The 26,806-nt window shown below is 46.0% G+C and overlaps 2 protein-coding genes across 2 annotated transcripts in view; one reads left to right on the top strand and one right to left on the bottom strand.

Moving 5' to 3' along the window:
* The window catches only part of WDR88 (WD repeat domain 88), a 154,967-nt gene that overhangs the window by 12,895 nt on the left and 115,266 nt on the right, over nt 1-26,806 (top strand). The window contains exons 2-3 of the mRNA XM_029610667.1: nt 7,290-7,400; nt 15,880-15,968. Of these exons, the coding sequence (XP_029466527.1) occupies nt 7,290-7,400; nt 15,880-15,968 (200 nt within the window). The remainder of the gene's footprint in view (nt 1-7,289; nt 7,401-15,879; nt 15,969-26,806) is intronic.
* On the bottom strand, nt 22,464-26,626 carry LOC115095122. The gene has a single exon (XM_029608393.1). The coding sequence runs from the start codon at nt 26,011-26,013 to the stop codon at nt 22,525-22,527; it is 3,489 nt and encodes a 1,162-aa protein (XP_029464253.1). The 5' UTR covers nt 26,014-26,626; the 3' UTR covers nt 22,464-22,524.

The following is a 26,806-nucleotide window of genomic DNA, read 5'->3' as shown; positions in this document are numbered from 1 at the left end:
AAGACACAGCAGGCTTCACGGCTCAGGAGCACAGGACAACCATCCACCGGTAGCCTAGTCCACCCAGGAATACTGCATCTGAGGGACCCCCGGCCTACCGGACCAGAAGGCTCCAGAGTGAGGATGAGGCGGAGTGAAGGCAAGAACATCAGGAAGGCAGGAACACCAGGACTAAGACGAAGAAACCTGGACATGGACCTCAGGCGAAGACATGGAACGTGGAACGAAGAGATAAGTAAACAAGGTGTCTGCCCATGCAAGTGGGAAGTCGTCTCCCCACTCCTGCTGTAAGGTCTCTGGATAAGCAGAAGACCTTACAACGGCCCTGGCAGGCAGGAGCCTCCAGGGTGAAGACCAACGACAATGCAAGGCAAGGCATGAAGAACGGAGCAGCCCTTTATAGGGCTGGAGCCAGGAAACAGTCATTAGGTGGGGCTCAGACACTTCCTGTGTCTGGCCCTTTAAATCCTGTAGAGAGACGCGGCCGCACATCTAAGCAGGCAGAAGCAAGGCTGTGCAGGACCGCGGACAGCGGCCTGCACAGCATCTTCGCATATGACGCTGAAGAGGCAGGAGGGATCCTGGGAGGCGGACCCTGACGTCGGCAGCGACTCCAGCCGCTGCAGGAGGCCCCGGGGGCGGCTCCTGCCGCCAATCGAGCCCGGGGCTGCGGCCTAAACGCCGCGAAGATCAAGATGGCGTCAGGGGCGTCCTGGGCCCCGAGGGAAGCCGCGGCTCCGCCCGCGGGGCTACAGAAGAGGCAGGGCGGCCTCCTGGCCGCGCGGGTGGAAGGCAGAGCGTGGCTCCGGCCGCGTGGGAGGGCCGACGGCGGCGTCCTGCCGCATCGGCTGAAGATCAGCGTGGGTAAGTCCGTGCCTGCTTGCGGGGGGACCCGCGGGCAGAGCCAATTCATAACAAAGGGTTCAAGCTGTAGGACAAACAGGAGGGGGGAAAGTGGGCAGCCCTGTCTGGTGCCCCTGGTGACAGGAAAGGCGTCAGATTTGGACCCATTCGCTATGACAGTGTCCTCCGGAGGCTGATATAAGAGCCGAATCACATTGAAAAACAATCCCTCAAATCCCATTCGATGCAACACACAAAAGAGATATTCCCATTCCACCCTGTCAAATGCCTTTTCGGCGTCAAAACTGACAGCGAGGAAAGGGGCCTCCATCTGTTGACATGTTACCATGGCAGCGAGCACCTTGCGAATGTTAGTCAGAGCATATCGTTTCTGGACAAAACCGACCTGGCCCGATCCGATAAGGGAAGGGAGTATCTCGGACAGTCGGTCTGCTAAAATCTTGGCTATAAGCTTTTGGTCAAAATTCAATAACGATATAGGCCGGTAAGACTCAGGTAGGAGCGGGTCCTTCCCCTGCTTATGAATAAGAGTGATATTAGCTGTGATAGTGTGAGCAGGGTAGGACCCAGTCAACAACAGGTCAGAAATGATGCGAACCAAGGGGGGCCCCAATAAGTCCGAAATGCACTTGTAGAATTCCGCACCATACCCATCCGGCCCAGGGGCCTTAAGGGCTTTGGCCTTCTTAATCACTTGGGTGACTTCATCCAGCGTAACCGGCATGTTTAGAAAGGCTTTTTATGCCGGGGTAAGGCGGGGCAAATTTAGGCGTGCGCAAAAATGCACACAAGCTTCACTATCCCAGCCCTCAGTGGTATAGAGAGTGCTATAAAAGTCTCGGAAGCGGTGGAGAATATCCGCTGTGTCCGTTAATATCTTACCAGTTGGAGAACATAAAGCTGGAATGTAACGGGAACCATGAGCGGTGCGCACCAAGTTTGCAAGCAGCTTGCCAGCTTTATTACTATATTGATAGAGCTTATGCTGATAATAGAAAAAGCTCTTCCTGGCTCGCTGGTGCAGCAAGATATTTAGTTCCCTCTGTATCGAGAAAAAATGCATTCTGGCTTTATGGGCGTTAGAACGATTCAAGGTGCTCCTTGCCCAATTTAATTGAGCAGTCAAATTCAAAATTCTGTGATCAATAGCTTTCTTCCGATGAGCCATGTATGAAATAATATCCCCTCTCAGAACGGCCTTTGCAGTATACCAGAACAACCCCGGAGTCTCCACATGCTGAGCATTAAGAGTGGCATAATCCGTCCAGTGGGCGCGCAGGAATTCTTGAAATTTAACATCATTGGCTAAATAAAACGGGAAACGCCAAGGAGAGGTAGTAGAGGTGGCAGTGCTCAGAAGTAGTTCTAAACGCACAGGGGCATGGTCTGAGATGACAATGTCGTCGATGGCCGTTGTTCGTACCTGAGATACATTATGGGCACTGATTAAAAAATAATCGAGGCAAGAGAGTGTGCCATGGGCACGAGAAATATGTGTAAAATCTTTCTCACTGGGGTGTAGAATTCTCCAGATATCCACCAAATGCAGAGATTGTTCTAAAAAAGAAGGGCCTCTGCCAATTCCCATCTGAGAACCCGATGAGGGGGATTTGTCGAGTTAGGCATTTCGGATTGTATTGAAGTCCCCTCCCACGATCAGGCAATGGTCTCCATAAGGTAACACCAATTGATATATCTTCCGAAAAAAGCTGGGACTATAATTGTTAGGGGCGTAAATATTACACAGAACTACTTTCGTCTGCTATAAGTTACCCACCAAGACAACATAGCGTCCCGAGGGATCTTTGATCGTGGTTGTAACCTGAATGGGGACATGTTTATTAATCCAGATTACTACCCCAGCTGATTTGGTAGTACCCGAGGCATAGTAGACCTCTCCCCCCCCAACATCTGCTTAATTTATCGTGCTCTGAATCCATGAGATGAGTTTCTTGTAGAAACACCATGCTCGCCCGCTTTCGTTTAAGAAGGGAGTGAATCTTAGATCGTTTAATAGGGGAATTTATCCCACAAACGTTCCAAGTAATTAATCCAGTGACATGACTAGAGATACAAGAGAAAAAAGGTGCTCCAAAAAGAATAAGACAATATAATCTGCGGCGGAGGTCCTCCTAGCTGAGACCACCAGCCACATAGAACTTGATACCTGAGTGTCATGAAGGTGGCAGAAAGACATTTCTGCTGTGAAATCACACAATGAACAAAAAACACACAGACCCATTCCCCAATAACCCCCACCCCCTCGATTGCACCCCCCACTAATTCCGTACTCTCCCGTACGGAAGCATCCCAACAATACTTGGAGATCACCACCATGCTGGCCAATCCCACCCCCCCATACAAACCCCATCTGCATCTAGGTGTTGATAGAAAGCTGTAGGAGACATAGCATACATTCACAGAAACCAAAAAGAATTTGCAAGAATTAAAGTCTGAAGCCAAAGGAGTGTGGGAATATCTCTGAAATATGGGGAAAAAATCACCGACATGAGGGTATGAATAATCATATCCCCATATAGCCCTGCAGGATATAAACAATTATAACCCTTCAGTTTCACCAAATAGAGGTAAAGGTAGCCCAATGTTCCAGGAGTTGAAAAATGGAAGAAACCTCGTCCCGCTGATCGCAAAAGTAGTCTGCAAATTGAATGAGACCATGAGTATATACAGTGAACTTAGGAAGAGCTGGACCTGTCCAGTGAACTCACAGCTCTCCAGAGGATGTGTCCAACAGACTGAGGAAGAACCGCCCGAGACGGTCCTGTAAAAGCGGTCCGGCAAAAAAAAAAAAAAAAGCCAAGCCTGCCATACAAAAAACAAAGGAGACGATCCTGTGAAACTTAAACCACTGAAACACATCAGGCCCAGGAAATTGCGCTGGACCTGTTCAGGAAGACTTTGCAAACATTGGTCAACTGTAAAACTCTAGAACCAGTAAAGGCCAGTAACAGTGCCTGGGAAGGATCACAGACCATCTCTAAGGATAGAGAAACAGTCAATAAGACCTGGGTGCCATCCCATGCGGGAGACAAGGCAGATGGATCATGTCTCTACCACCAGGCTCATCAGGTGCCGGTTGCTGCAGGCCCAGATTCCTTCAGTAAACTCTTAGCTTCCTGCGGCGTATTATACCATGAGACTGCAGCCTCAGTTTGCACCCACAGGCGAGCTGGGTAGAGCTGGGTAGAGCAAGGTAGCCCAAATGCCCTGGGCCAGCAATTGGGAACATATAGGTGCCATGGACCGCCTCTGAGCCGCGACTGCCATAGAAAAATCTTGAAAAACAAGCACCCTGGCGTTCTCATATTTTAGCGCCCGCCCTTTGCGCACGGCGGTCAGCATTTCTTGCTTGTGTGCAAAATTAAAGATCTTTGCCACAATGACTCTTGGCAGGGTAGCATTTGGCTTCCGGGCCCCCAGGCGATGGGCCAGTTCTATGCGCAGGCGGCCATGGGCTTGGGACAGATCCAGCTCCTTCCCGAGCCAGGATTCCAGCCAGGTAGGGAGTGTGCAGTCATCAATAGATTCTGGCACGCTGACGAAACGTAAGTTTGACCATCGGGACCGATTCTCCAGGTCCTCAATTTTCGCTGTGTTTTTCTCCACTGCCTTCCGCAGCGCAGTGATGCCTAGTTGTGCTCCCTGGAGGCCATCTTTCGCCTCTGACACGTGCTCCTCTAGCTTGGCGAATCGGGTCTCAAATTTATTTAAATTGGCCGAGATTTCGGCGACCGCGGCGGAGATATTTTTCAGGTCGGGCCCCAAAGCCTCCAACACCGCCGTTTTTATCTCGGCAAGAGCCGGTGCGGCTGACAGTTCTCCCGACCCGGCGGCGGCCATGACAGGAGCTGGAGGGGCCGGTGCGGCGTCTTTCCCTTTATCTTTTGCCGGTTTCGGAGGGCAAGCAGGCATGCCAGGCAGAAAAAAGTAGTGCAAAGGTATGAGCTACAGCTCAGGATAGCACAAAATCCACTTATCTGGCTTTGGCGATGCAGATGGGGCTTGATAGGGAAGGCCAGACGCCGAGGAAGAAGGGATTACATCCTCCTCCCTCAGTGCATCACGTCAAGAATAGTGTCTTTAAACATCTAGGATCCCAATGTACCTCAGAGGCCATCTTGAATTCTATAGCGAAGTCTGGCAAAGGTTTGTTACCTTGTTTTAGATGAACCAAACCTGATCCTGCAGTTGAATACTGGGCAGGGTCATCAAATACTGACTTGAACAGTTCAAGAAACCTGGTAAGATCCTCTAGGATGTGTTCCCACAGCAGGGAGGCCCAAGCCAGCGCTCTTCTGCCCAGGTATGACAGAATATAAGTAGTCTTGGCATACGCTGTAGGGAATTGGTTAGGTTGCAGAGAAAAGTGCATGCAATATTGATTAATAAATCCTCTACATTTCCATACTTCACTCGCGAAGCGCGTTGGAGCAGATAGAGGTACTGTAGTCTTGATCGTCACTTCTGGCGGTGTAACTTCTTTACCTGCGTCAGCTGGTATATTTATCTGTGCGTGCAACTGATTAAAGGCAGCAGTCAAATTATCCAGCGAATTCTGTTGTTTGGAGATTTGCTGGGCCAGGCCCAGAAAGGCCTGCAAAGTGGTGAGCTGAGCCGAATCCATGGAGTTAGCAATCTGTTATGGTTGTGAGGTGTTGGAGTGGATTCTTGGGTACTACAGTGGTGACCACTTCCACGGGGGAGGAGCTGTAGTACCAGGCTAGACTCTTGGCACACACAAAGATAGGATAATCTTTTATTATACAGCACAGTGGCACTGCCCGAGGAGCGGACAGTGGTGGTGGTAGTTAGCTCCAGCAATATCAGTCCAGAGATCCTCCGCAGGGAGAACCCATCTCGCAGTAGATAGAAGGAGACAGCGCAGAGAGCAGGAACAGGTCCCAGATAAAGCACTGTATCTGTAGGTGAGATAGACTGAAGATAGTACTCACTGAAGCAGAGGCTGTATCTGTGATAGTTTCGGCAGGCAGAAGTTGTAGAGTGGCAGGCACCAGGTCTAGGGAGAGCAGGTCCTTGAGGAGCGAGTACCTGGGATTCCAGGATAGGCACCTGAAATGAAAGTAGAAAGGGCCCCCGAGGAGCGGGTACCCTAGTTAGTAGCAAAGCCCCGAAGGGTAAGGAGAGCTTCCAGCGGCAGGTAGGAAGCGGCAGAGTAGCTTAGCCCAGAGCGATTCCAATTCTTGCTAACTCAGATTGTTAGCAAATGAAGGATAGGCTAAATACCAGGATGTGATGATGTCACTCGGAGGAGATGCCCCCGAGGTTCCCGCCATGACATGAATAAAGATGTGGGTGGCGTGCGGGCGCGCACCTTAGGAAGCCCTCAGGAAAACATGGCAAACGCTGTCGCCATAGCCAATCCAGGGACACTGGGGAGAGCGGCAAGAAGACGCGGTGGTAGCCAACTTCCCAAGGCTTGAGGAGAGAGCAGGAAAAAAGGTGAGGCACAAAGGTCGAAGCCATCTGAGACCGACGGACGCAACACCTAGATATTGACAATGCTCTGCGATCACTGTTAGCTGATTGATTATACCCAGTTAGGGAAACCATTTCACATCATCGCTCTGTACATCTAAAAGTCATATTAGAAAGCAAACATTCCTCTGATACTATATTTGAACTTTATAAATATTTATTTAAATCATGCCATTACAGATATTTAATCCTTATAACAGACTGACAAACACATCCCCACCAACGATAGACCTAATCTGATACTAGAAAAGCTGATAACATGAACACATAAGCATCTGTTGTCTTACCCTAAGCCATATTATGTCCCCATCTATTATTTATCATATCATGCTGTTATATAAGTTATCATATCAGGATGTAAAAAAAGTTATACCGTTTTATGTAACTCAAAGCTCATAGATATACAAGTTTACTGTCATGTTGTTTTATCTTTTTACCAAATGTAATATGTTGTTTCAAATGTAAACCGGAGTGAAGGCATTTAGCTAAACTTCGGTATATAAAAACGTACAAATAAATAAAAATAAAATAAATATTATTCTTTTCTATCTCTTTTCTGAGAAATAAATTGAGAGGTATGCAAAAAAAAAAAATAGGTATGTACAAAAGTAAATCTCTGTCAGACAGAGCAAATATTCACAGAGTTGTCCTGAACATAACTGATAGCAGCAGAGGAAGATATACAGTTAAGTCAAATTTCTGCACAGATATTCCACCATCAGGAATTTGTCAGACTAGAGGTTTGTTAACCAGGCAGAAACTAGGAACAGGTGCTAAGCATGCAGGCATTGTTTTCCACTCTTGCTGCTTCCCTACTAACCCAATAGGCTAATATTGCCGCAAAAAACCCCCCAAAGACTCATAATGGGACCGTGTCCTTTCAGTTCATTTGTTCTGTTAATTTGCAGATCCCTTTTAAAGTTTTAAGAGGACATCAAGATGCCGTGAGCAGCTGCCATTTTTGCTTTCAAGAAACAAGAATTCTCTCGTGCTCCTTCGACAAAACAGTGAAACTTTGGGTATGTGAGCAACTTGCAAGTGTAAGCCAGAGATACGGTACCAGTGCCGCATATCTCCTGCACCAAAACTGCCCAGGAGCATTTTGTAAATCTGTAGTGCATTCTGGAATTTTGTTGAAATTGATTTCTTTGTTTCACTCTCCACTTGATTTGATGTAAATTGCAAGGAAGATTAGAGCCATTAATATTTGAATGGTTCCTTCTTCTTCCTGTTCTTCTGGTTCTTCCTCTTCCATTTCCTGAACTACTGGCACAGTTTTATCATCATGTAAAATGTGGTCGCCAGGATCAGAGATATGTGAACAATTTGCAGGTGAACCCGAATTGGGCCAATTTCAGCCTTGTGCAAGTCTGCTGGAAATTTCCGATTTTATCCAGCTCCACTGGGGGGAAATCCCCCCAGGAATTTGGTGAAATCTGAAGGAGAATCCAAAGCAGATAATATCTGATTTGATGAAATCCACTTTGTGTGTTTTGAAGAACCAAAGCAGATTTTTTTATTCCACTTTGTGTTTTTCTTTAAAAAAAAAAAAAAAAAAGGTTTGATGAGCAATTTGATGTAACATTTTGGCATTTTCCCAGGTTTATCGAATCATTTATGGATTTATTTTGAAGTAGTTTTCTCATCTTTAGCCAGGAGCACCTTGATCACATGCATCATTTTCTTCACAACTGCAGCATCTTAGAAGGCTGCTCAGCAAAGTTTTGTTTGGCCTAATAATTTCCTCCTGCCCCTTTTTGGTTTCCAACTAACGGGCCGAGCGTACCGTTTAGCACGCGTTTTCGACGTGCGTCTATTACCCCTTATACTGTAAGCGGAGGGGCAACCCACCAGCATCGGGCACCTTCAGGAGCAAACCCTGAGAGAAAAAAGACAAAAAAAAGTAAAAAAATCACCAGGAATCCAAGAAATATAAAGAGCTCAGAGAGAGATCCGCCCCCGACGTCGTCATGCCCAGCGTTTGGAGCCGGTAAACGGCGCCGGGCCACCCGGCACTGAAGCAGAGGGGCAGCCCACCAGCATCGGGCACCTTCAGGGGCAAACCCTGAGAGAAAAAAGACAAAAAAAAGTGAAAAAAAATCGCCAGGAATCCAACAAATATGAAGAGCTCAGTGAGAGAGAGATCCGCCCCCTTGACGTCATTACGCCCAGCGTTTGGAGCCGGTAAACGGCGCCGGGTGTCGCGCGACAAAGGGGCTCTCCCCTTTGTGCACCCCTTCGTGCAACCCTTTGCGCTTCATTTAAAAATTCTTTCATTTAGTTTTTCTTTTAAGTAAGCTTTTTCCAAGTTGTTACCTTTATGGTTTGTTAACAATGTTTTGTTAGAAATGTTCATTGTATTAGACTAAGGAAATATATTTCCTGTATTTTTGTTTCAATGTAAACCGGTATGATTTGCATTTAATGCAAGAATAGCGGTATATAAAAGTTAAAAATAAATAAATAAATAGCGCCTCAAAAACGCATGGCCAACCCCCCTGAAAACATAGGGGCGGATTTTAAAAAGCATTTACATGCGTAAATCTAGGTTTTACGCATGTAAATGCACTTTACTCGAGTAAGTGGGCTTTTGAAAATTGCTACAATATATGCCATTGAATCGTCCATAGGATTTATTCGCATAAGTGCACTTTACGTGAGTAAATGGCTTTTGAAAATTGCTACAATAGTAGTTACATTTATGCGTGTAACTCCTTTGAAAATTACCCCCTAATAGCGCTCATCACATGCAAATGTATGTTGATGAGGCTATTAGTTAGTCGCCCAGGATAATGAAAGTAAAATGTGCGGCCAAGCACCCAGAAAAATATACAGAAAAGCAGAAAATACCTAGTGATATTAAGTCGGAGGATCCAAAACTAAAAATAAACTAAATAAACAAATAAATAAATAAATAAAAAATCAAACCGCAGGTCAGCTGGCTAGAAAAACAGACACTCAAGGTTACCAGCGTCCGTTTTCCTAACTCATGGCTGTCAGCGGGTTCAGAAACTAACGCCGGTAAAATTAAGCATCAGTTGTCGGAACTGCTTACAGCTATGCTAATAAGGAGGTGCTAGGAACGTGCTATTGTCCCTAGAGCCTCCTTATTAGTACGATCCCCTCAATTGAATACAGAATCGCGTGCCCAGGAGAGGTGACGGGGTGCGCGTTGAGAGAGTGGGCGCTGAACATGGAGCGTCCCACTCTCCTGCGATTCTTACAGTATTGGCCTGTAAATTAGAATTAGCCACCAATGGTCTACTGCACCATCAGGCCGATGCAATACAGTGTGCTCGGCTGAGTGCACAACTTTATCAGTGCTTGAACGCGTGTTTTGGATGCCTGTCCAAAACCCCTCTTGCAATAAGGGGATTAGTGCATCCAAAACACGTATCCAAACAAGCACGAAAATAATAGCGCTCATCACATGTAAATTCATGTTGATGAGGCTATTAGCTATTACCCCCCAATGCAAAAAAAAATGTGTGCCCGATGTGCACATTTTTACTCTAAAAAATGAACGCCTGCCCTGGAGCAGGCGTTAATTCTTGAGGAGCCCCAAAAGTTTACAGAAAAGCAGAAAATATTCAATGGATGCTCAATTAACGAGCGTCCATTTTCCTAACCTGTGGCTGTGCACATGTTAGGGAAACCGACGCTCGTAAAATTGAGCATCCATTTGCTTAACCCACTGACAGCCACCTCTCCTGGGCGCCTGATGCCAAGGAGACGCTAGGGACGCAAAGTTTTCCTTAGCGCCTCCTTTGTACTGCAGCAGCCCATTTAAATATTAACAGGCCAATACAGTACAGTGCGCTCCGGTGGAGCGCACTGCTAACCCGTGTTTGGATGCACGTTTGGACGCGCTATTACCCCTTACTGAATAAGGGGTAAAGCTAGTGCGTTGAAAACGCGCGTCTAACCCCCCCGAAACTAATAGCGCCCGCAACATGCAAAAGCATGTTGATGGCCTTATTAGTTATTCCCGTGCGGTTCAGTAAGTAAAATGTGCAGCCAAGCCGCACATTTTACTTTCAGAAATTAGCGCCTACCCAAAAGGTAGGCGTTAATTTCTGCCGGCACCTGGAAAGTCTCAAACGCCATGTCGAGATCTTGAGAGACGTTGAGCTTTGTCCCAGATCTGAGAATATTTTGCCATCACTAAGAAAAAGATTTGTTTCCCCTGAAGAAGACTTTTTACAGTCGAAACATGGCCCATGTCGGGTTTGGGTTCTAAGTGATCTTCAAGTTGGCTAAGTATTCGTTTAATAAATGGTTTACGGTAGGCTGATACACAGCGGGTTGAATAGATGCTTTAATAAAGTAAATTTTAGTGGTCTAATAAACAATGGAATAAGTTGATATTGGGTATTAGATATTATTAGAGGCTTGAGACAATAAATGATTAAATGAAGATTGCTCATAAGGCTGAAAACTGCCTGCGGCCCATTGCGGGCGAGAGACAGCAGATTAAATTACTTTGAGCATGTGCTGATGATATTGTCCCTAGTCTTGTAGTAAGATTTGTGGTAATAGGTTTGGACACTATTTCCCTCTCTAGTTCGCTATGATTAGAGTGATTATTTTGAGAGGTGGTTGCTTCGGGATTTGTTGACAAAAATTATATTGACATCTTTAGCTTGCTCGAAGGTAGGTGTGGTAGGAGGAAAGAATTAAAGAAGAGAAGAGTAGAGCACTTCCCAGGTACTAAAAAAAGGTTTCCTGGAACATACTAAATTGGATCTGAGCCTTCCTGCGACTCGTGAGTGTGTTAAGTCATCGTGATAGTTCCTAGTACGGCCCTATGCTAGCATATGTAGATGCAATTCTGGCGGCCAGCAAGGATTACGAAGACTGGTCTTGGTTAAATTATGATGAGCGTTTTCGAGACCGTATGGAAGAGAATAAATTTATGTCATGGGGCATGCGGGATGTCTGATTGTGGCTTACACAGATGAATGCAAAGATACCTTCATCTACGTCTTCTAACTCACTGGGATCAAACACTGGGCCGAGCGGGCATTCCTTTCGCACAGGCGCAGGGCCAGGACATGTGGGAGCGGGCCCATCAGACGTATGCTGGCGGTTCAACCGCTTGGCATGTAACTTTCCCGAGTGTAAATTCCGACACAGCTGCTCCAACTGTTGAGCAGGCCACCCTGCATCCAAATGAGGTAAACGCATGGGAGAAGGGAATCCAGGTAATAGAACAGGCACAGGAGGAGCGCCGAAAGAAGCCCAGAAATAAATATCTTGGCATAGCACCAACACCGGTACAAGTCGAGGCACTGAAGCCTTGGTTACTCAGATACCCAAACTCAGAGACATCATTATTTTTGTTGCGAGGATTTTCAGAAGGATTTGTTATCCCATTTAGAGGTCCTTCAGGAGTCGGGGGAGGGGACAACTGTACCTCAGTACACAGCATAGCCAAGGTACTTAAAGATAAATTAATGACCGAAATTGGCCCAGATCGCATTGCGGGACCGTTCAATGAGCCACCTTTTCCAGATTTAGTCTTGTCCCCCTTCGCAGTGATTCCTAAAAAAGAGACAGGAAAGTTTAGACTCATTCACAACTTGTCATTTCCGGAGGGAAGAGCAGTTAACGACTTCATCCCTCTTGAGCTTTGCACAATGAGATACGCCTCATTTAGCTCCGCCATGCTTCTAGTTCAGCTCTGTGGTCCTGGGGCTTTGATGGTTAAAGTCGTCATCGAATCTGCATTCTGCCTTCTTCCAATCCACCCGGAGAGCTTTCCTTTATTGGGTTTTCGCTTTTAGGGCAGTTATTTTGTGGACAAATGCCTACCGATGGGTTGCTCGATTGCTTGCGCCTATTTCGAAGCTTTCAGCTTGTTTGTACGCTGGATCATTGAGCAAGAGACTGGGTCATCTAATTTAGTTCACTATTTAGATGATTTCCTTTTCGTCAGAAGCCCAGATTCTAATGACTGGGCAGAGCTGCTAAATTGTTTCTACTGCATCGCAGGCAATTTTGGCATTCCTATCACCAAAGGAAAAACGTTCGGGCTCGCTAATGCCTAGTTTTCCTAGGCATTGAATTGGATACAGTAGCCATGATATCGAGATTACCAAATGAGAAAGTAGACGAACTCAAAAGACTGGTGTTTCGGTCACACTGTGCAAAAAAGCTGACGTTGCAACAAGTCCAATCATTAGTGGGCATCCTTAACTTTATATGCAGAGTTATCCTAATGGGAAGAGCTTTTTTGCGTCGGTTATCGTTCGCAATGACTGGCGTCAAAAAGAGTTTCCGTCACATAAGAATAATGCAAGGAATATGCGACGATTTGCTCATTTGGAATAGGTTTCTGTCCAATTTTAATAGCACATTGATGTGGCAGACAGGAACAGTCTCAAATTGCGACTTACAACTATTTACTGATGTGGCGGGCTCTATGGGATTCGGTGCATACTGTCAGGGGGCATGGTGTACTGCCCAATGACCAGAGGAATGGAAACAATCTGGCGTCACCAAGAACATTACATTCCTCGAGTTGTTCCCTATTGTAGTAGCAGTAGTATTATGGGGGGAGCGGATTCAAAATAAGCAAAGAACTCATTAGTATCAGAGCTGCTGCGCGAGTTTATTCTGCGCTGCATGGAATTGAATGTGACAGAGTGGGCGCACCATGTCCCGGGCTCTTCTAATATGCTGGCTGATTCTCTTTCTCGTTCAAAATGGGATCTGTTTCGGAAGCAGATCCGACAGGAGCTTCAGTGCCTGCTTCCCTTTGGTGATTTGATACCCAGAAGCCTGGAAGTTGCTCAGAGAATCACTAGCCCCTTCCACGTGGTCAGCTTACGTGAAAGAGGCCGAGAAGGTGGTGTCCTTTCTTGCAAAGTGTGGCTGGCGCAGTGGACCAATTTCTGACGTTGTCATTTTGCGCTACATCGAGGCAGTTAAAGTTGAAGGGAGCACAAAAGCGGCCTTTTCTAGACAGTTGATGGGTTTTTCATTTTTTATGTGGGTCATGGCTGGGGCTTCCCATGCGGACATTTTTTGATACGTCGTTTATTGCTAGGTTGGGCCAAAGAAGGAGTCCGAGTTCCAGAGAGGAGGAACCTGATTACCCATGACGTTCTGCAGAGATTATGGGAGGTTTTACCGAGTATCTGTAGTTCAGATTATGAATGCCGCTTACTTCGTGTAGCTTTTGTTTTCTCTTTTTTTGGGGCACTCGTGGTTAGCGAGTTGGTAGCTAAGGCCACCAAGGGTTGGGAATCTTCGGGGCTACTCACACAGAACGTCACCTTAGCCGCAGATTCCATTATTTTATTTATACCGTGATCTAAAATTGATCAGATGGGAAAGGGAGCATTATTAGTTCTGCAAGCCATCCCAGGCTACAGAACATGCCCTGTGGCAAATTATATAGGTTTTACAGCGTTGCATCCTCAGAGGGGTCCAGATTTTTGATTCACTTGGACAGCCGCCCGTTAACCAAATTTCAATTTGAGTCAGTGTTATGTTCTGGTTTAATTACCCTTGGGCTGGATCTGTTCCACTTCAGAACTCATTTCTTCCGCATTGGCACTATCACCTTTGCCGCTCGAGTGGGATTGTCAGGCGGAGTGATTCATTAGATAGGGCGGTGGACGTCAGCGCCTTCAAGGGTTACATACGCTTGGGTTATCAATAATCAAGCTGTATACTAACGCTACTCTCTTTACAGGTCCTACAAGACGAGGGAGATGAGTCTGGATTGTGGGACACTCCTACATTGCATGGGCTTTCAAACATGCCCAGGAGCGTCCATATGGGGCCAACTTGCACCTCTTGCAACACAACGTGACCATGCGTTGGCTGGGACACAGAGGGATGCATTGGGATGATTTAATCCCCTGCCTACAGCACAGTATCGCGTGCTTCGGGCAGCCACACATTCTAATTATCTGGGAGGAAACGATTGGGGTTCAGTGTCCGGATGCAAGTTCATTAGTATGGTCCGTAAGGACTTGATTACTGTTTCAGTTTTGTTACCTACTACTATAATATGTTGGGTCAACATCATTCCTAGGCCTGCTGAAATGGTTAGGAGGATCTGGCAACGTTGCCGGACTAAAGCAAAACGACAAATTGGCTCTTGGCTACCATTATTTGGAGAATGTCACATTCGACATGAGTGGTCATGGGACTAAGAGCAAGGTCTCTTCAGACCGGATGGAGTGATTTTATCCTTTATAGAACTAGATTTGTTCCTAAATACATTTCAGGAGGCCTTGGAAGCTCTGTTACATAAGGGATGAGGCCGCATCTTTGGGGGGGTCACAGGATGAGTCCATCCTGTGCCTGTGGCGGGCTGCCTGAGCTGATAAGAAATGCGACGTGGTGTCTGACGGTGTGATGACCCGACACGTGTCGGGTCGGATTATGGCAGGACAATTGGATGCAATTGTCCTGCTGGAAGCTCCTTGCTGAAAGCAGCATGAGTGGAGCTTGTGGTCATGACTCCTTGCTGGACAGAGGCGGGGGTCGTGGGTTGAGTATGTAGCCTTGTTCAACGAGAGCTGTGCAACTTGCTGGCAGGTGGCGGGTGCAGAAGAAGACCTATATAAATTACCTGAGCTCGGGCACCTGATTTGTTGTACAAATAAAGCTGCAGCCTGTTTGATCCCAGGCTGCAGCTTTATTTGTACAACAAATTTGTACAACGACAAATAAACACTCGATACTGTTCGCGTGTTTATTTGTCGTTGCTTGTGAGAGGGTGGGTGCAGAGAGACGAGTCAATCCTGGCTACCCATATTATGGGTGGTAGATTAAGGACTGGATACTATATGCTTTTATACCCAGGAGGGTAGAAAGCCAAGGAGGACAATGACAAAAACTGACTAGATAAGGAATAATATCCTACATGTGATCTACAACTGGTAGCTGGGATATATCCTTGTGGTGTAGATAGAAATAACTGGGCTGCATGGATAGGCCAATTGCTTTTATTCTGTTTGTTGCTTTTTGTCTGTGGTTGATGATTTCCCAATGCTATAACTTGAGGAAGAGTTTCCCCGTATGCCAGTCTTCCGATGATATCAGTTTTCTACTCAACCCTAAGAATGAATTCTCCCCTTTTCAATGTCAAAGCCACGGTGACAGCTAGTTTTAAGGTATAGCTTGCAGCCGCTTCATGCTGAAATTGGCACTGCTACGAGATCTGGACCCTACAGTAGAATGGGTGTGGGCCTGCAGAACCGCACAGGTAGATGGCAGGGAGGTCTGGCTAACTGACCTTCAGGTAACTGATGCCTTCCTGTATTGAAAGGAACACTGAAGAGAATGCAAAAAAACAAAATGAATATGGTAAAGCAGATTCTTTTTTTCTTTCTTTGCTGTGTTCAATTAACTGTACCATGCATCACACTTCACAAAAAAACATTTTACAGCTCTGATCTTAAAAGTTGCTTGCTTTTCCTTTTTATAGCTCCAAAACCAATTTATTTCATGAATCATGTTTATTTTTTTTTTTTAAAGGATGTTGCCAGATGTATTCCTGTCCATGTCTTTGAAGGAGAACATACAGCTCCTATTTCTGAGTGCAATATTTCCACCGATAACAAAAGGTGACCTTTCAGATATGTTTTATGTGACACAAAAAAAAGGAAAGGCGTGCTGCCTTTGGGTGACCCTTTAATGACACCCCAGGTGCCGCATATTTCTCAGCTCGTATCAATCTCAGCGCAGCTAAGCTCATGAATATCATCTGGTGCTTCCATCTGCAGTACAGAAATAAAAGATCCTGAGTAGTTTTCACTGTGCAGGTCCCACAGATCCTAAAATTTCGAAGCAAGGACAATTTTCAAAGCCATTTCTGTGGGTGAATAGCGATTGACTTGCATAAATATGTCTGTCTCCAGGACGTGCCTGCTTTCAGCCACATTTAGGGGAGGTGTTCCCGGAGGACATGCTTTCTCATTCAAATTCAGTGCAAATTCAGTCCGCAATTAAAAAGTGCCCATGGGCTCTACAGCAAAGCGGATAGCTTGAACCTTTCCCTTTAGGAGGGTGGCTTTCAGCAAGTGGCAGTAGCGTGCAGGCCCGCGGAGCTTCCCCTGTGAAAAGCCACCAGCAGACCTGGGCAAAACATGCAGGTTAAATTGGTGAATAGCAGGCATGGGGGGGATTTGAGAATGAAATCCCCTGTGCTTGCTTTTCCAAGGCCTGCTCCTAGTGTGGGGGAAAAAGCCTTTTAAAGAGCCTTTTTTGGGGGATAAACACCGGCATATCTGCAGAAATCCCTGTGAACATTGCCCCTTACATGTATGAAGGCTCCAGAGTATCATTCAGAAAGTTTACAGAGGACCCTGTTAACATGAAGTGAACAAATGATTTGTGTTACTTTGAATACTGACTCAATACTGACTCCAGAAGGTGATTTAAGTTCCTTCGCCTCTTCTAATAGATTCAAATCTATACAATGAAATTTGAAAATAGAACAATTTTATTGGGAGCTGCTTATTTCACAACCAGGCTGAACATGTACCTGCTGCCATGCAACTCAAGCCTTAAGCAGAAAATATAAACACATACGAGAAAGAGAGACCCTGACAACACAGACTGCCAGGTCAATGCAGTCTCCCCATTCTTGCTGCCTACTTCATATCTCTTACCCCTATTTGATCTTGAGTTGTGCCATCACGTCCCCATCACTGGGATGCTCTGTGCTTGTCTCACACCTTCATGTTTATACACTTACCTCTTACCTTGGGTGCCTGTTCCATGTATCCATGTGAAGAAATACTTCCTTATGTTACTCCTTCGGCCGCCTTCTCTATCTTTCCCGACTTCCCTGCCCTGCCCTTTTTTTCCACTAATTGCTTGCCTCCTGTGCCCCCCCACTCCGAGATAGGTGGCTGTCTTTATCATATCCTCCTTCTCCACCCTCTCTTTCACAGTATACATATGTAGAACTTTTTTGTAATCTTCAGCAGTCCTTTTCCTGGTTTAGTGAGGTCCTCCGTGCAGAGCTGGGACAAGGGCAAGGCCATCGAGGCATCCACTTTGGACATTACGTACAAAAGGGATACAAATCAATGACCGTCAAGTTGAACTAAAGACAATTTTGGGACCTCCGCACTCCAACAATAACAAAGGCAGCTTCTGTGTTGGGCCAACCAATGTTTTGACAGAAGGCCAAGTGGAAACTGGCAGAAAAGCACTAGGGAGACAGCTATGAGGAATGAGCAGAATATAAATTTGCATAAATAAACAAATTAGCTGTGAGAAAGCTGGTTCCCATGAAGCCTGGGGCCAAGTCACAGGAGTCTGCAGAAGACCACAGCATTGTAGTGGTTGGCCTGAGAGAAATGTGCATACATTGGAGACCCAGTATTTGCAAATAGATTTCATGCACATTCATTGCAGATATCTTGAAAACCCAGCTGGCTCTGGATTCCCAGAACAGATTTAGGGAAACTCCACCCCCGGAGCCAGTGCTGGCAGTTTTGAATTCAAAGTCTGAAGATTGCACCTCTCCTCTACACTGACCCCCTTTGCTCTCTCCATTCTCCATGTAGTGCCCCCACCAGGCAATGTGGGGAGCAGCCTGCCACCAACAGCTGGAGGTGTGCTGCAGCAGAAGTCCCCGTGAAATAGAGCAGGTTCTTTAGATACTGGGGGAAATGACCCAGGCACCCCGGATTCAATGCAATTAGTACGCCTGTTTCTGAGCAGGTGACCCAGGATACACCATGACATGCTGAAACTTTCAACACAACCTTACTTTGTCAAAGACAAAGAAACATAAATGCAATAGCAATTAAAACAGCAGAATAATGCCCCACAGTAACAGAAAAAAACAGTAGTTTATAGATATATATATATATTTTTTTCTCTCTAACAATAGCAGAATGTCACTTTTGATAATGGCAACCCCAGAAACTGCAAAAGGCATGCACGCAGTCCCCAAACCCCAGTGTTAGCTGCTAGAAATAAAGATGGTTTCCCCAGTCCTGGTAGTGCATGCACAAGGAAGAAAAAAAATGCGTGACAGGGTCCTTGAGTTCCTTAATAAACAAAATGTCCACACAAGGCTGTTGTGGCAGTGTTATTGTTTGTAAGGTTTTGGGTGGACCCTTGGACACTGTGGCAGCTGACCACACCTACGGGGGGGAAGTCCTACGGGGGGGAAGTCCCGTGAGGGGCCACAGGTCAGGCTCGGCTTTGGGACACACAACACAGAGTTATATCTTTTATTAGACAGATTTGAGAAGCCACCAGAGGTGGCAGTAGTGAGTAGAGGTGAAGCCCGGCTGGGCTATGGTTCCTCAGGATACTGGAACAGCGATTCCCTCTATGTGCTGTAGTGGAGAAAACTGAGATAGTGAATACAGTGGATTACACTGTACTCACTATCTCAGTGGTTCCTCAGGATACAGTGGTTCCTCAGGATACTGGAACAGCGATTCCCTCTATGTGCTGTAGTGGAGAAAACTGAGATAGTGAGTACAGTGGATTACACAGAGTTCTGGTATAGAGCCTCGTTGGTAAAGTTACTCACACAGTGGTTTCTCCCGGAAGGTGACACAGAAGCTGGAATAGAGGCAGGCCCTAGAGGAGCAAGTACCTGGTTCCAGGGAACAGCTCTGAGGAAATATAGTTGGCAACTCACTGATGATGTAGGCAGCGGTTTCTTCCAAGCAGAAGCGATAAGTTCAGGCAGCGAGTCAGGGAACATGGGCCCTCGAGGAGTGAGTACCGGTTCCAGATAGCGACCTGAAAGAAATGAGAGAGGCCCCTGAGGAGCGGGTACCACGTTAGGATAAAGTCCAAAAGTTGGAGAGGCAGAGTAGCTAGGTACGGAGAGCGAATCCCATCCGTAAGGAGATCCCTTGCTAACTCGATTAGCTGGCAAAAAGAGTAGGCTTTTGTATCCGGGATGCGTGATGTCATCACAGGGGGACGCCCCTGAGGTTCGCGCCAAAGAGAGAATAAGAAGCAGGGCCACACGGCACGCGCGCCCTATGGTACCTATGGCGCTGCATATGGTACTGTAACCGTCTGTTTTTAATCAGTAAGGAGGTCCAGACAACTGATCCGCAAAGATAGACTTTTATTGCTAGCAAGATGCAGCTAAGACAAAGGCTCAGTACAACTGCATACCACGCCCCCTCCGGAGCAAACTTTTATGCACTTTACAACTCTTATCTTTCACACATGCGTTCTGGTTTTGCTGAGCAAACATTTTACAAACTGCTGAACAAGCATTAGCTAGCGTGGTCCTCTAGTAGGTGTAGCTTATGATCAGACTATTGTTTCGTCATTTAATTGACGGGTTAGACATTTTGCGGCGGCGTTCGTATTAATACAATACAAAATATGAATCCAAAATGGAGTCACGTTCACTAAACGTTAGTGCGTAAGTACGTCATTACGTATTAGGTTCCGTTTGCGTTGCAAATGTTAGTAAATCAAGATGGCTGTGCGTTTCACTGCAGCATGGTTAGACTTAGTTCTTCAGGTCTTCTCGTACAGCGATAGTCCATAAAATTGAACTCCTTCATTCCCCCCTTTGATACTTCAACTTCGATAAGAAGGCGTAAGTATCACCTTCATTGGTGAACTAACTGAAATGACAAGAAAAATAATTAGTACCATAACTCTGAGTGAGGCCCTAAATTGTTAGCCAGGTCGATGGTGTCTTCACCGGTTTGAGACGGATGGGCCCTATTGGCTTCACCCCCCTTTGTAGCCGGACTTCACCTGAGCAAACAAGGTGGCCGTACGTGTTAAATTAAAAATTAGTGTCATAGTAGACTGAAGATTCATCTTCTGACTCTGAAGAATCACTGAAAGGTAGCGAAGAAATTGAAGCGTACTGGTTCAGCATCATAATTTGGGCGGCTGCACGTCGATCAGCGATCTTCTCCATCATAGATGAAAGGCTCCTGAGGAAAAGAGGGAAACACATAGGGAGGAGTGCACAGGATAGTAAGAAAAATAATAAAGGGAATAAGAGTTCTTTGAACCCAGGAATAGATGTAAGCCAGGAAGGTAATGAAGCTGTCCAATCCAAGGCTCCAGACCAGGATTGTACCGGAACATGCGCCAACCGCACCATACGGTCTGTGATTTCCTCGATGACTTTACTCTTATCATCGATCTGCAAACAACAATTGGAAAGGTTAAATTTCCCACAAACACCACCTTCCTGAGCAAGGAGGTAATCCAGGGCTAATCGATTCTGGTATACAGCAGTAATTAATTTGGTATTTTGTTTGGCAAGAATGTTAAGTGCTAGAGCAGAATCATTGGTGAGGAACTCGAGAACAGCTTGAAGTCTGATTATACGGTTGTTCATGTATACAGGCGTTCTGTATCCAAAAGAGCCATCCTCCGCCCATGTTCCTGGACCATAATATTCGATAATCCGTTCGGGTGGCCATTCTTGATCGGACCAGTCTCCGATAGAGACCTTTTGTCTTCGTCGCCTACTTGGCTTCATTGGACTATAGACAGGCACCCCTAGCGTTTCTCCTGCTGTGACTGGTAGCAGGAAGAAGCTAGGACGGATAGTAGCTAGGAAGCAGGTACCGTACCATTGAGGAGGTAGTTGTTCATAAGCCCGTCGTCCACATACGAAGTAATAGCCGTCTGGGGCTATGAATGACGTGGTTAATTGGCCAGCTGCTTTCCACGTAGCATTTAAGGTAGGCTCGGTCCAGAATGGTGTGGGTATGGTATGGTTTTCTGTTTGCCACCATGATTGAGTATTACTGGCAACTGTGAGAACTCCTGTGCATGGGGAGTTACCGACAGGTACTGTGTACAACTTGGAGACGTGCCGTGACAAACATTGTCTTCCGATGACATCCGTCTGTAGAGCCCATTCATAAGGATTGTGATTTCGATTATACGTGGTGGATGTGTTCATAGTGTTCAAGTCAGCTTGAAAAATCTCCCTGGCCTCCCATGGCCATTGTTCTCCGATATTAGTGCCACCACATACAAAGCAATTTTGTACTTTCAGGGATAAGGCTATGTTCTCAGCTAAGTTGATGAACATATTTTTTGCTTGGTTGGAGATAGCATGCTTTTTCAACTCCTCATTGATTTGAGAAATTTCATCGAAGAAGGACTGGTATCCTACCACAGTGGTTTGATGAATGATAGGGAGCGGTTTTTCTCGTCGCTGAGTGATAGTAAGGTATGTCATGGGATCTCCTCCTGTGCCATCAATCCCAAAGCCCCAAGTATCTTGCCATGGGGATCCCTCAGACCGGACTGGCCATTTTAGAGTAATGAGGTTTCCTGCTCCCTTACTTAGTCGACCCATTCCAGGGCATCCTGAATATCCTCCTCCAGTATAGTCACAGACCAGGTTCCATCCAGAAAGTTCTTTATCCCCGGCACACGGTAGCCACCGGGAGGGATTACTGGAACGGTCATAGGGACAGAGATATTTGTGATTGAAAGTATAGGCTCTCTTCCATGCTGGAGAACCACAATGCACTGCGCTTGGATGTTTGTCGATGGCATCACAGGCGTTGAAGTCAATGGAGACAATGGGTGGTCCTCCAATTAGGACCTTTGTTGAGTTGATGTAGTATAGAATTCCCTTTCCAGCTGGTACGATGTCAGAAGTATAAGCTTTTGGCAATCCGGTGGTGAGCGTTATATTGTAGTACTTGGGTGTGGTAGGCGAATGACAGATGAGCTTGCCGTTAAGGATACATCGATGGAAAGACTGTTGTCCTTGAGTGGTGTTTAAGGCACAAGCAGGCTTTTTTATACATAATGGTGGTGGCTGAGATTGATGAATGATTGTGAATACCAACTGGTATCCGTCTTCAGTTGTAGTGCGAACTTGCTTGATGCATTCTGTACAGTTTAGGCTGAGTGAAGATTGAACTGATATTGGTACTATAGCTATGAAGATCATTAGTAGCCATAGGATTCTCGGATTATGGCAAAGATGAGCCATAGTTGAGCAGAAATGATGATATAGAGGATGCTGATGAACCATTTCCAATCGCTGCTGGAAGGGCATATGATAGTTAGAGCGGTTACCAGGAGGGTACTGATAACCCATTTCCATAGTATTGATATCATATGCTTTTGATGCCTGCGGGAGAAGGAAGAAACAAACAGGTTATTAGTATTTTGTGACTGCATTAGTTTCTATAGCAGGTTGACCTTTGTTGTATTTCTAGTAAAGCGCAGGGTGCTGTCACCGGTCTTGGAGACCTGCCAAGTTTCGGTGGCTGGTTTGACTCGGCTCCAGTGGATCCATGTGGGACAACCGGATACTTTGAGAGCGGTAGGTGTGGTTAACAGCACAGTGAATGGTCCCTTCCATCGAGGTTTAAGGAAGTCTGATTCATCCCATTCCTTGATCCACACAGAGTCGTTCACCTGGAATTTATGGATAGGATTGATTAAGATTAGTGGCTCTGTCTCACAGGTATATTTGCGAATTGCTTCCACAGTATTGTAGAGTCCTTTCATTTGGTTGCTGAGTGACATTTCCCCTTGGACTTGTAAGGATTCGGGGAAGGAGGGCAACGGTGGCGGCCTTGCGTACATCATTTCATAAGGGGTTAGTCCTGATTGTCGTGGAGTGCATCTGATGTTAAGCAATGCCAATGGTAGCATTTTGGGCCATTTGGTTCTTGTTTCTTGACAGAGCTTGGCTAATTGACTTTTCAAAGTTCTGTTAGCTCGTTCAACAGTCCCACTACTTTGAGGTCTCCATGCGCAATGGAGATGCCATTTGAGGCCCAAAATTTTGGTGAGGTGTTGAGTTGCCTCGCTGGTAAAAGCTGGGCCGTTGTCTGAATTGATCTGCCGTGGTAATCCATATCGTGGTAAGATTTGGTTCAATAAGAGGGAAACGACTTCCTTTGCAGTTTCTGTTCGCGTAGGCACAGCTTCAATCCATCCGGTGTAGGTGCATACTGCTACCAGCATGGCTTTATAACCTAGTGCAGGGGTCATGTGGGTGAAATCAATTTGACAGACTTGAAATGGTATAGTTCCCCGGAGAACATGTCCCGGTGCAGGACCAGGTCCATTGCGAGGATTATTTCTTGCACATGTAACACATTGATTAATTGCATGTTTAGTCAATTGTGTGATTCGGTTTATATAGTATGTTTTTGCCAGTAGTTTTGCCAATGAATCACGTCCCAGGTGTGTATGACAGTGTGCTTCTCTTACTATTGTCCACGCAATAGTATCAGGTATCCATATCCGTCCGTCTGAGATGATCCACCACCCATTCTGTTGATGGAAATTTTCAGCTTTTGCCCAGTCGTTTTCTTCGGCTGAGTAGGTGGGTATTTCAGTTGGAAACTGCAAGAGGGGGCATATGGTCATTCTTGTTTGATAATGGTCTTGGGCTCCTGCTTTGGCGGCAGAATCAGCTTTCTGGTTTCCCCGAGCGATAGGATCAGATTTTCCGGTGTGTGCTTTGCAATGCATTACGGCCACTTTGTGTGGTAGCCATACGGACTTTAACAGTTCATGGATCTCTGGCGCATTTGCCAATTGTTTTCCTTCGGCATTGAGAAACCCTCGTTCCTTGTACAATGCTCCGTGGACTTGGATGGTTAAGAAGGCATATTTAGAGTCTGTATAGATATTTACAGTTTTCCCTTCTGCCAACTGAAGAGCTCGAGTAAGGGCAATTAATTCAGCTTTTTGTGCAGACGTTCCTGAAGGCAAGGGTCCAGCTTCAATGATATCATCTTCAGTTACTACTGCATAGCCAGCCACTCGTACTCCATTCTTTACCTGACTACTTCCGTCTGTAAATAAAGTCCATGCGCCTTGCCAAGGCTGATCCCTTAAGTCAGGTCGACTGGAGTGTACTGTAGCCATGACTTCTTCACAATCATGGCTTACTGGTTCAGGTGCTGGCATTAGAGTGGCTGGGTTTAAGTTTTTACTGTCTTGTATTTGAATTTCAGGAGTTTCACATAGTAAGGCTTGGTACTTTACAAGACGTGAGTTGGTCATCCACTTTGGTCCATGTGTTTCGAGCAGTCCCTGAATGGTATGAGGAGTTGTTACTTGCAAAGTTTGTCCAAATGTCAACTTGACTGCTTCTGGAATTAATATGCATGCAGCCGCGATGCTTCGAAGACACCCCGGCCATCCTTTGGCAACATTGTCCATTCCTTTTGACAGATAGGCAACGGGTCTCTCCCATGATCCGAAGGTTTGAGTCAGGACCCCAATGGCCATTCCTTTTTTCTCATCTACAAACAGATGAAATGGTTTAGTTACGTCAGGTAGCCCCAGAGCAGGGGGTGAGATCAGGGCTTCTTTTAGTTGTTGTAAGTGTACTAGTTCATGTCCTTCCCACTGGAAGGGTTGAGATTCTGCTTCTTTACCCCGTAGCTTGTCGTATAGGGGTTGGGCAATAACTGCATAGTTAGCAATCCAAAGCCGGCAGTATCCGGTGGCTCCCAGAAATGCTCGCAGTTCTTTTTTGCAGGTTGGTGTAGGCTGATGTCTTATTGAATTTGTACGAGAGATTCCAAGGCATCGAGTGCCTTCACGAATTCGGAAACCTAAATACTCTACTTCTAATTCACAGATCTGGGCTTTCTTTTTGCTTGCCCGGTACCCTTTTGAATACAATGTCTGTAACAGGTGAAGGGTAGCTTTCGCACAGTCAAGATATGTGTCTCTGAACAACAGTAAGTCATCAACATACTGTATTACTGGCCCATGTTTTTTCTGGTAAGTTTTCAAATCTTTTGCCAGCTGTTCCCCGAAGAGCGTGGGAGAGTGTTTGAATCCTTGAGGCAACCGAGTCCAGGTGTACTGTTGTTTTATTCCAGTGTGTGCATTTTCCCATGTGAAGGCAAAGATCTTCTGACATTCTTCTGCTACCGGAACGGAGAAGAAAGCATCTTTGAGATCGATTACACTGTACCACTTTGATTTGGGATTGACTTGAGCTAGAATGGAGTACGGGTTGGGTACCAGGGCCACCAAGTCCGCTACTTGGCTATTTACTTTTCGTAGATCTTGTACAGGTCGATAGTCGTTAGTACCAGGTTTCTTTACTGGTAGCAAGGGAGTGTTCCAGGCAGACCGGACTTGTCGCAGGATGCCCAAGTCAAATAGTCTTTGAAGATGTACTTGTATTCCCTGTCTGGCCACGTAGGGAATAGGATATTGGGCTTGGTTAATGACTTGTGCCTTCTCTTTCAGTTCTATCCAGACGGGTTCAGCCTCGGTTGCTAGTCCTCCTGGATTGTTTTCAGACCATACTGAAGGTACGCTATCCATCAGGTACCTTCGTTTTGCATTGAGAGGGGTATCTTCCTCATATCGGTGCTCGATGGTTCGTTCAACTATGGGAAGATGTAGTCTCCATTCCTCTTGGAGAGGACAAATAAGGGAAACAGGATTGTCTGCAAAGGAAGCTTTGATTTCACCATTTGATTCAAACTGTAGAGTGGCCCTTAATTTGCAAAGGAGATCTCTACCAATTAGTGGAACTGGACATCCAGGGACATAGAGGAATCGGTGGGATACTAGTTGTCCTCCCACTCGAACCTGTCGATTCTGAAGAATAGGGGCTGCCAGTGGTTTCCCGGAGGCCCCTACAATGGAGATGCTTTGTGCTGTGGGAATAGCGATTGCAGTAGTCATCACAGATCGTTGTGCTCCAGAATCTAGTAATCCTCTGAAGGTTTTAGCCCCAACCTTTATTTCTACCAACGGGTCGGAGGGCAGGGCTTCCTTGTTTAGTCATGAGTTTCGCCCGATATCGTCACTAGACTCGTCTGACAATTCGTCCAACGCCATTTGCCATTCATTTTCTTTAGATTTTGAGGGTTTTGAACTGTTCCCTCCTTCGCCCTCCCGTGGTTTCTCAGGGCACTCAGCCTTCCAATGTCCTTCTTGTTTACAATATGCACATTGATTGACCCCTACAGGCGCTCTTCCTCCTCTGAAGGATCCGCCTCTTCCTGATCTTCCTCTCTGCCATCTTCCTCTCTGCCCAGGGTATCCTCGATACTTTCTGGCCTGCTCTCCGAAATTAGTTTCTTCCATTGCTGCCGCTAACAAGTTAACACTTTCTCTCATCCTTCTGCTACTTTCTTTTTTCTCCTTTTTCTCATCTTCCAGCTCTCTATTTCCATAGACTTTGTCTGCCATAATTTTGAGCTGGCTGATGTTCATTGCTTCAAATCCCTCTGTTTTCTGGAGTTTTCGGCGTATATCGGGGCATGACTGTCCTACGAAACTCATGACTATTATAGGGTGGTTTTTTTGATCTTCTGGATCAAAAGGGCTGTATCTCCGGTACGCATCCATTAGTCGTTCGAGGAAGTCTCCCGGAGTTTCGTCCTTCTTTTGTACTATATCCTGGATTTTAGTCATGTTCATAATTTTTCTTTTTCCCTTCCTCAAGGCTTCTAGGAAGGCTCTCTGATAAGCC

This window comes from Rhinatrema bivittatum, chromosome 7 (genome assembly GCF_901001135.1).
Source record: "Rhinatrema bivittatum chromosome 7, aRhiBiv1.1, whole genome shotgun sequence".
NCBI classification, from domain to species: domain Eukaryota; kingdom Metazoa; phylum Chordata; class Amphibia; order Gymnophiona; family Rhinatrematidae; genus Rhinatrema; species Rhinatrema bivittatum.
The sequence above is the reverse complement of the archived record's forward strand: the minus strand, read 5'-3'. Positions and strand labels throughout refer to the sequence as shown.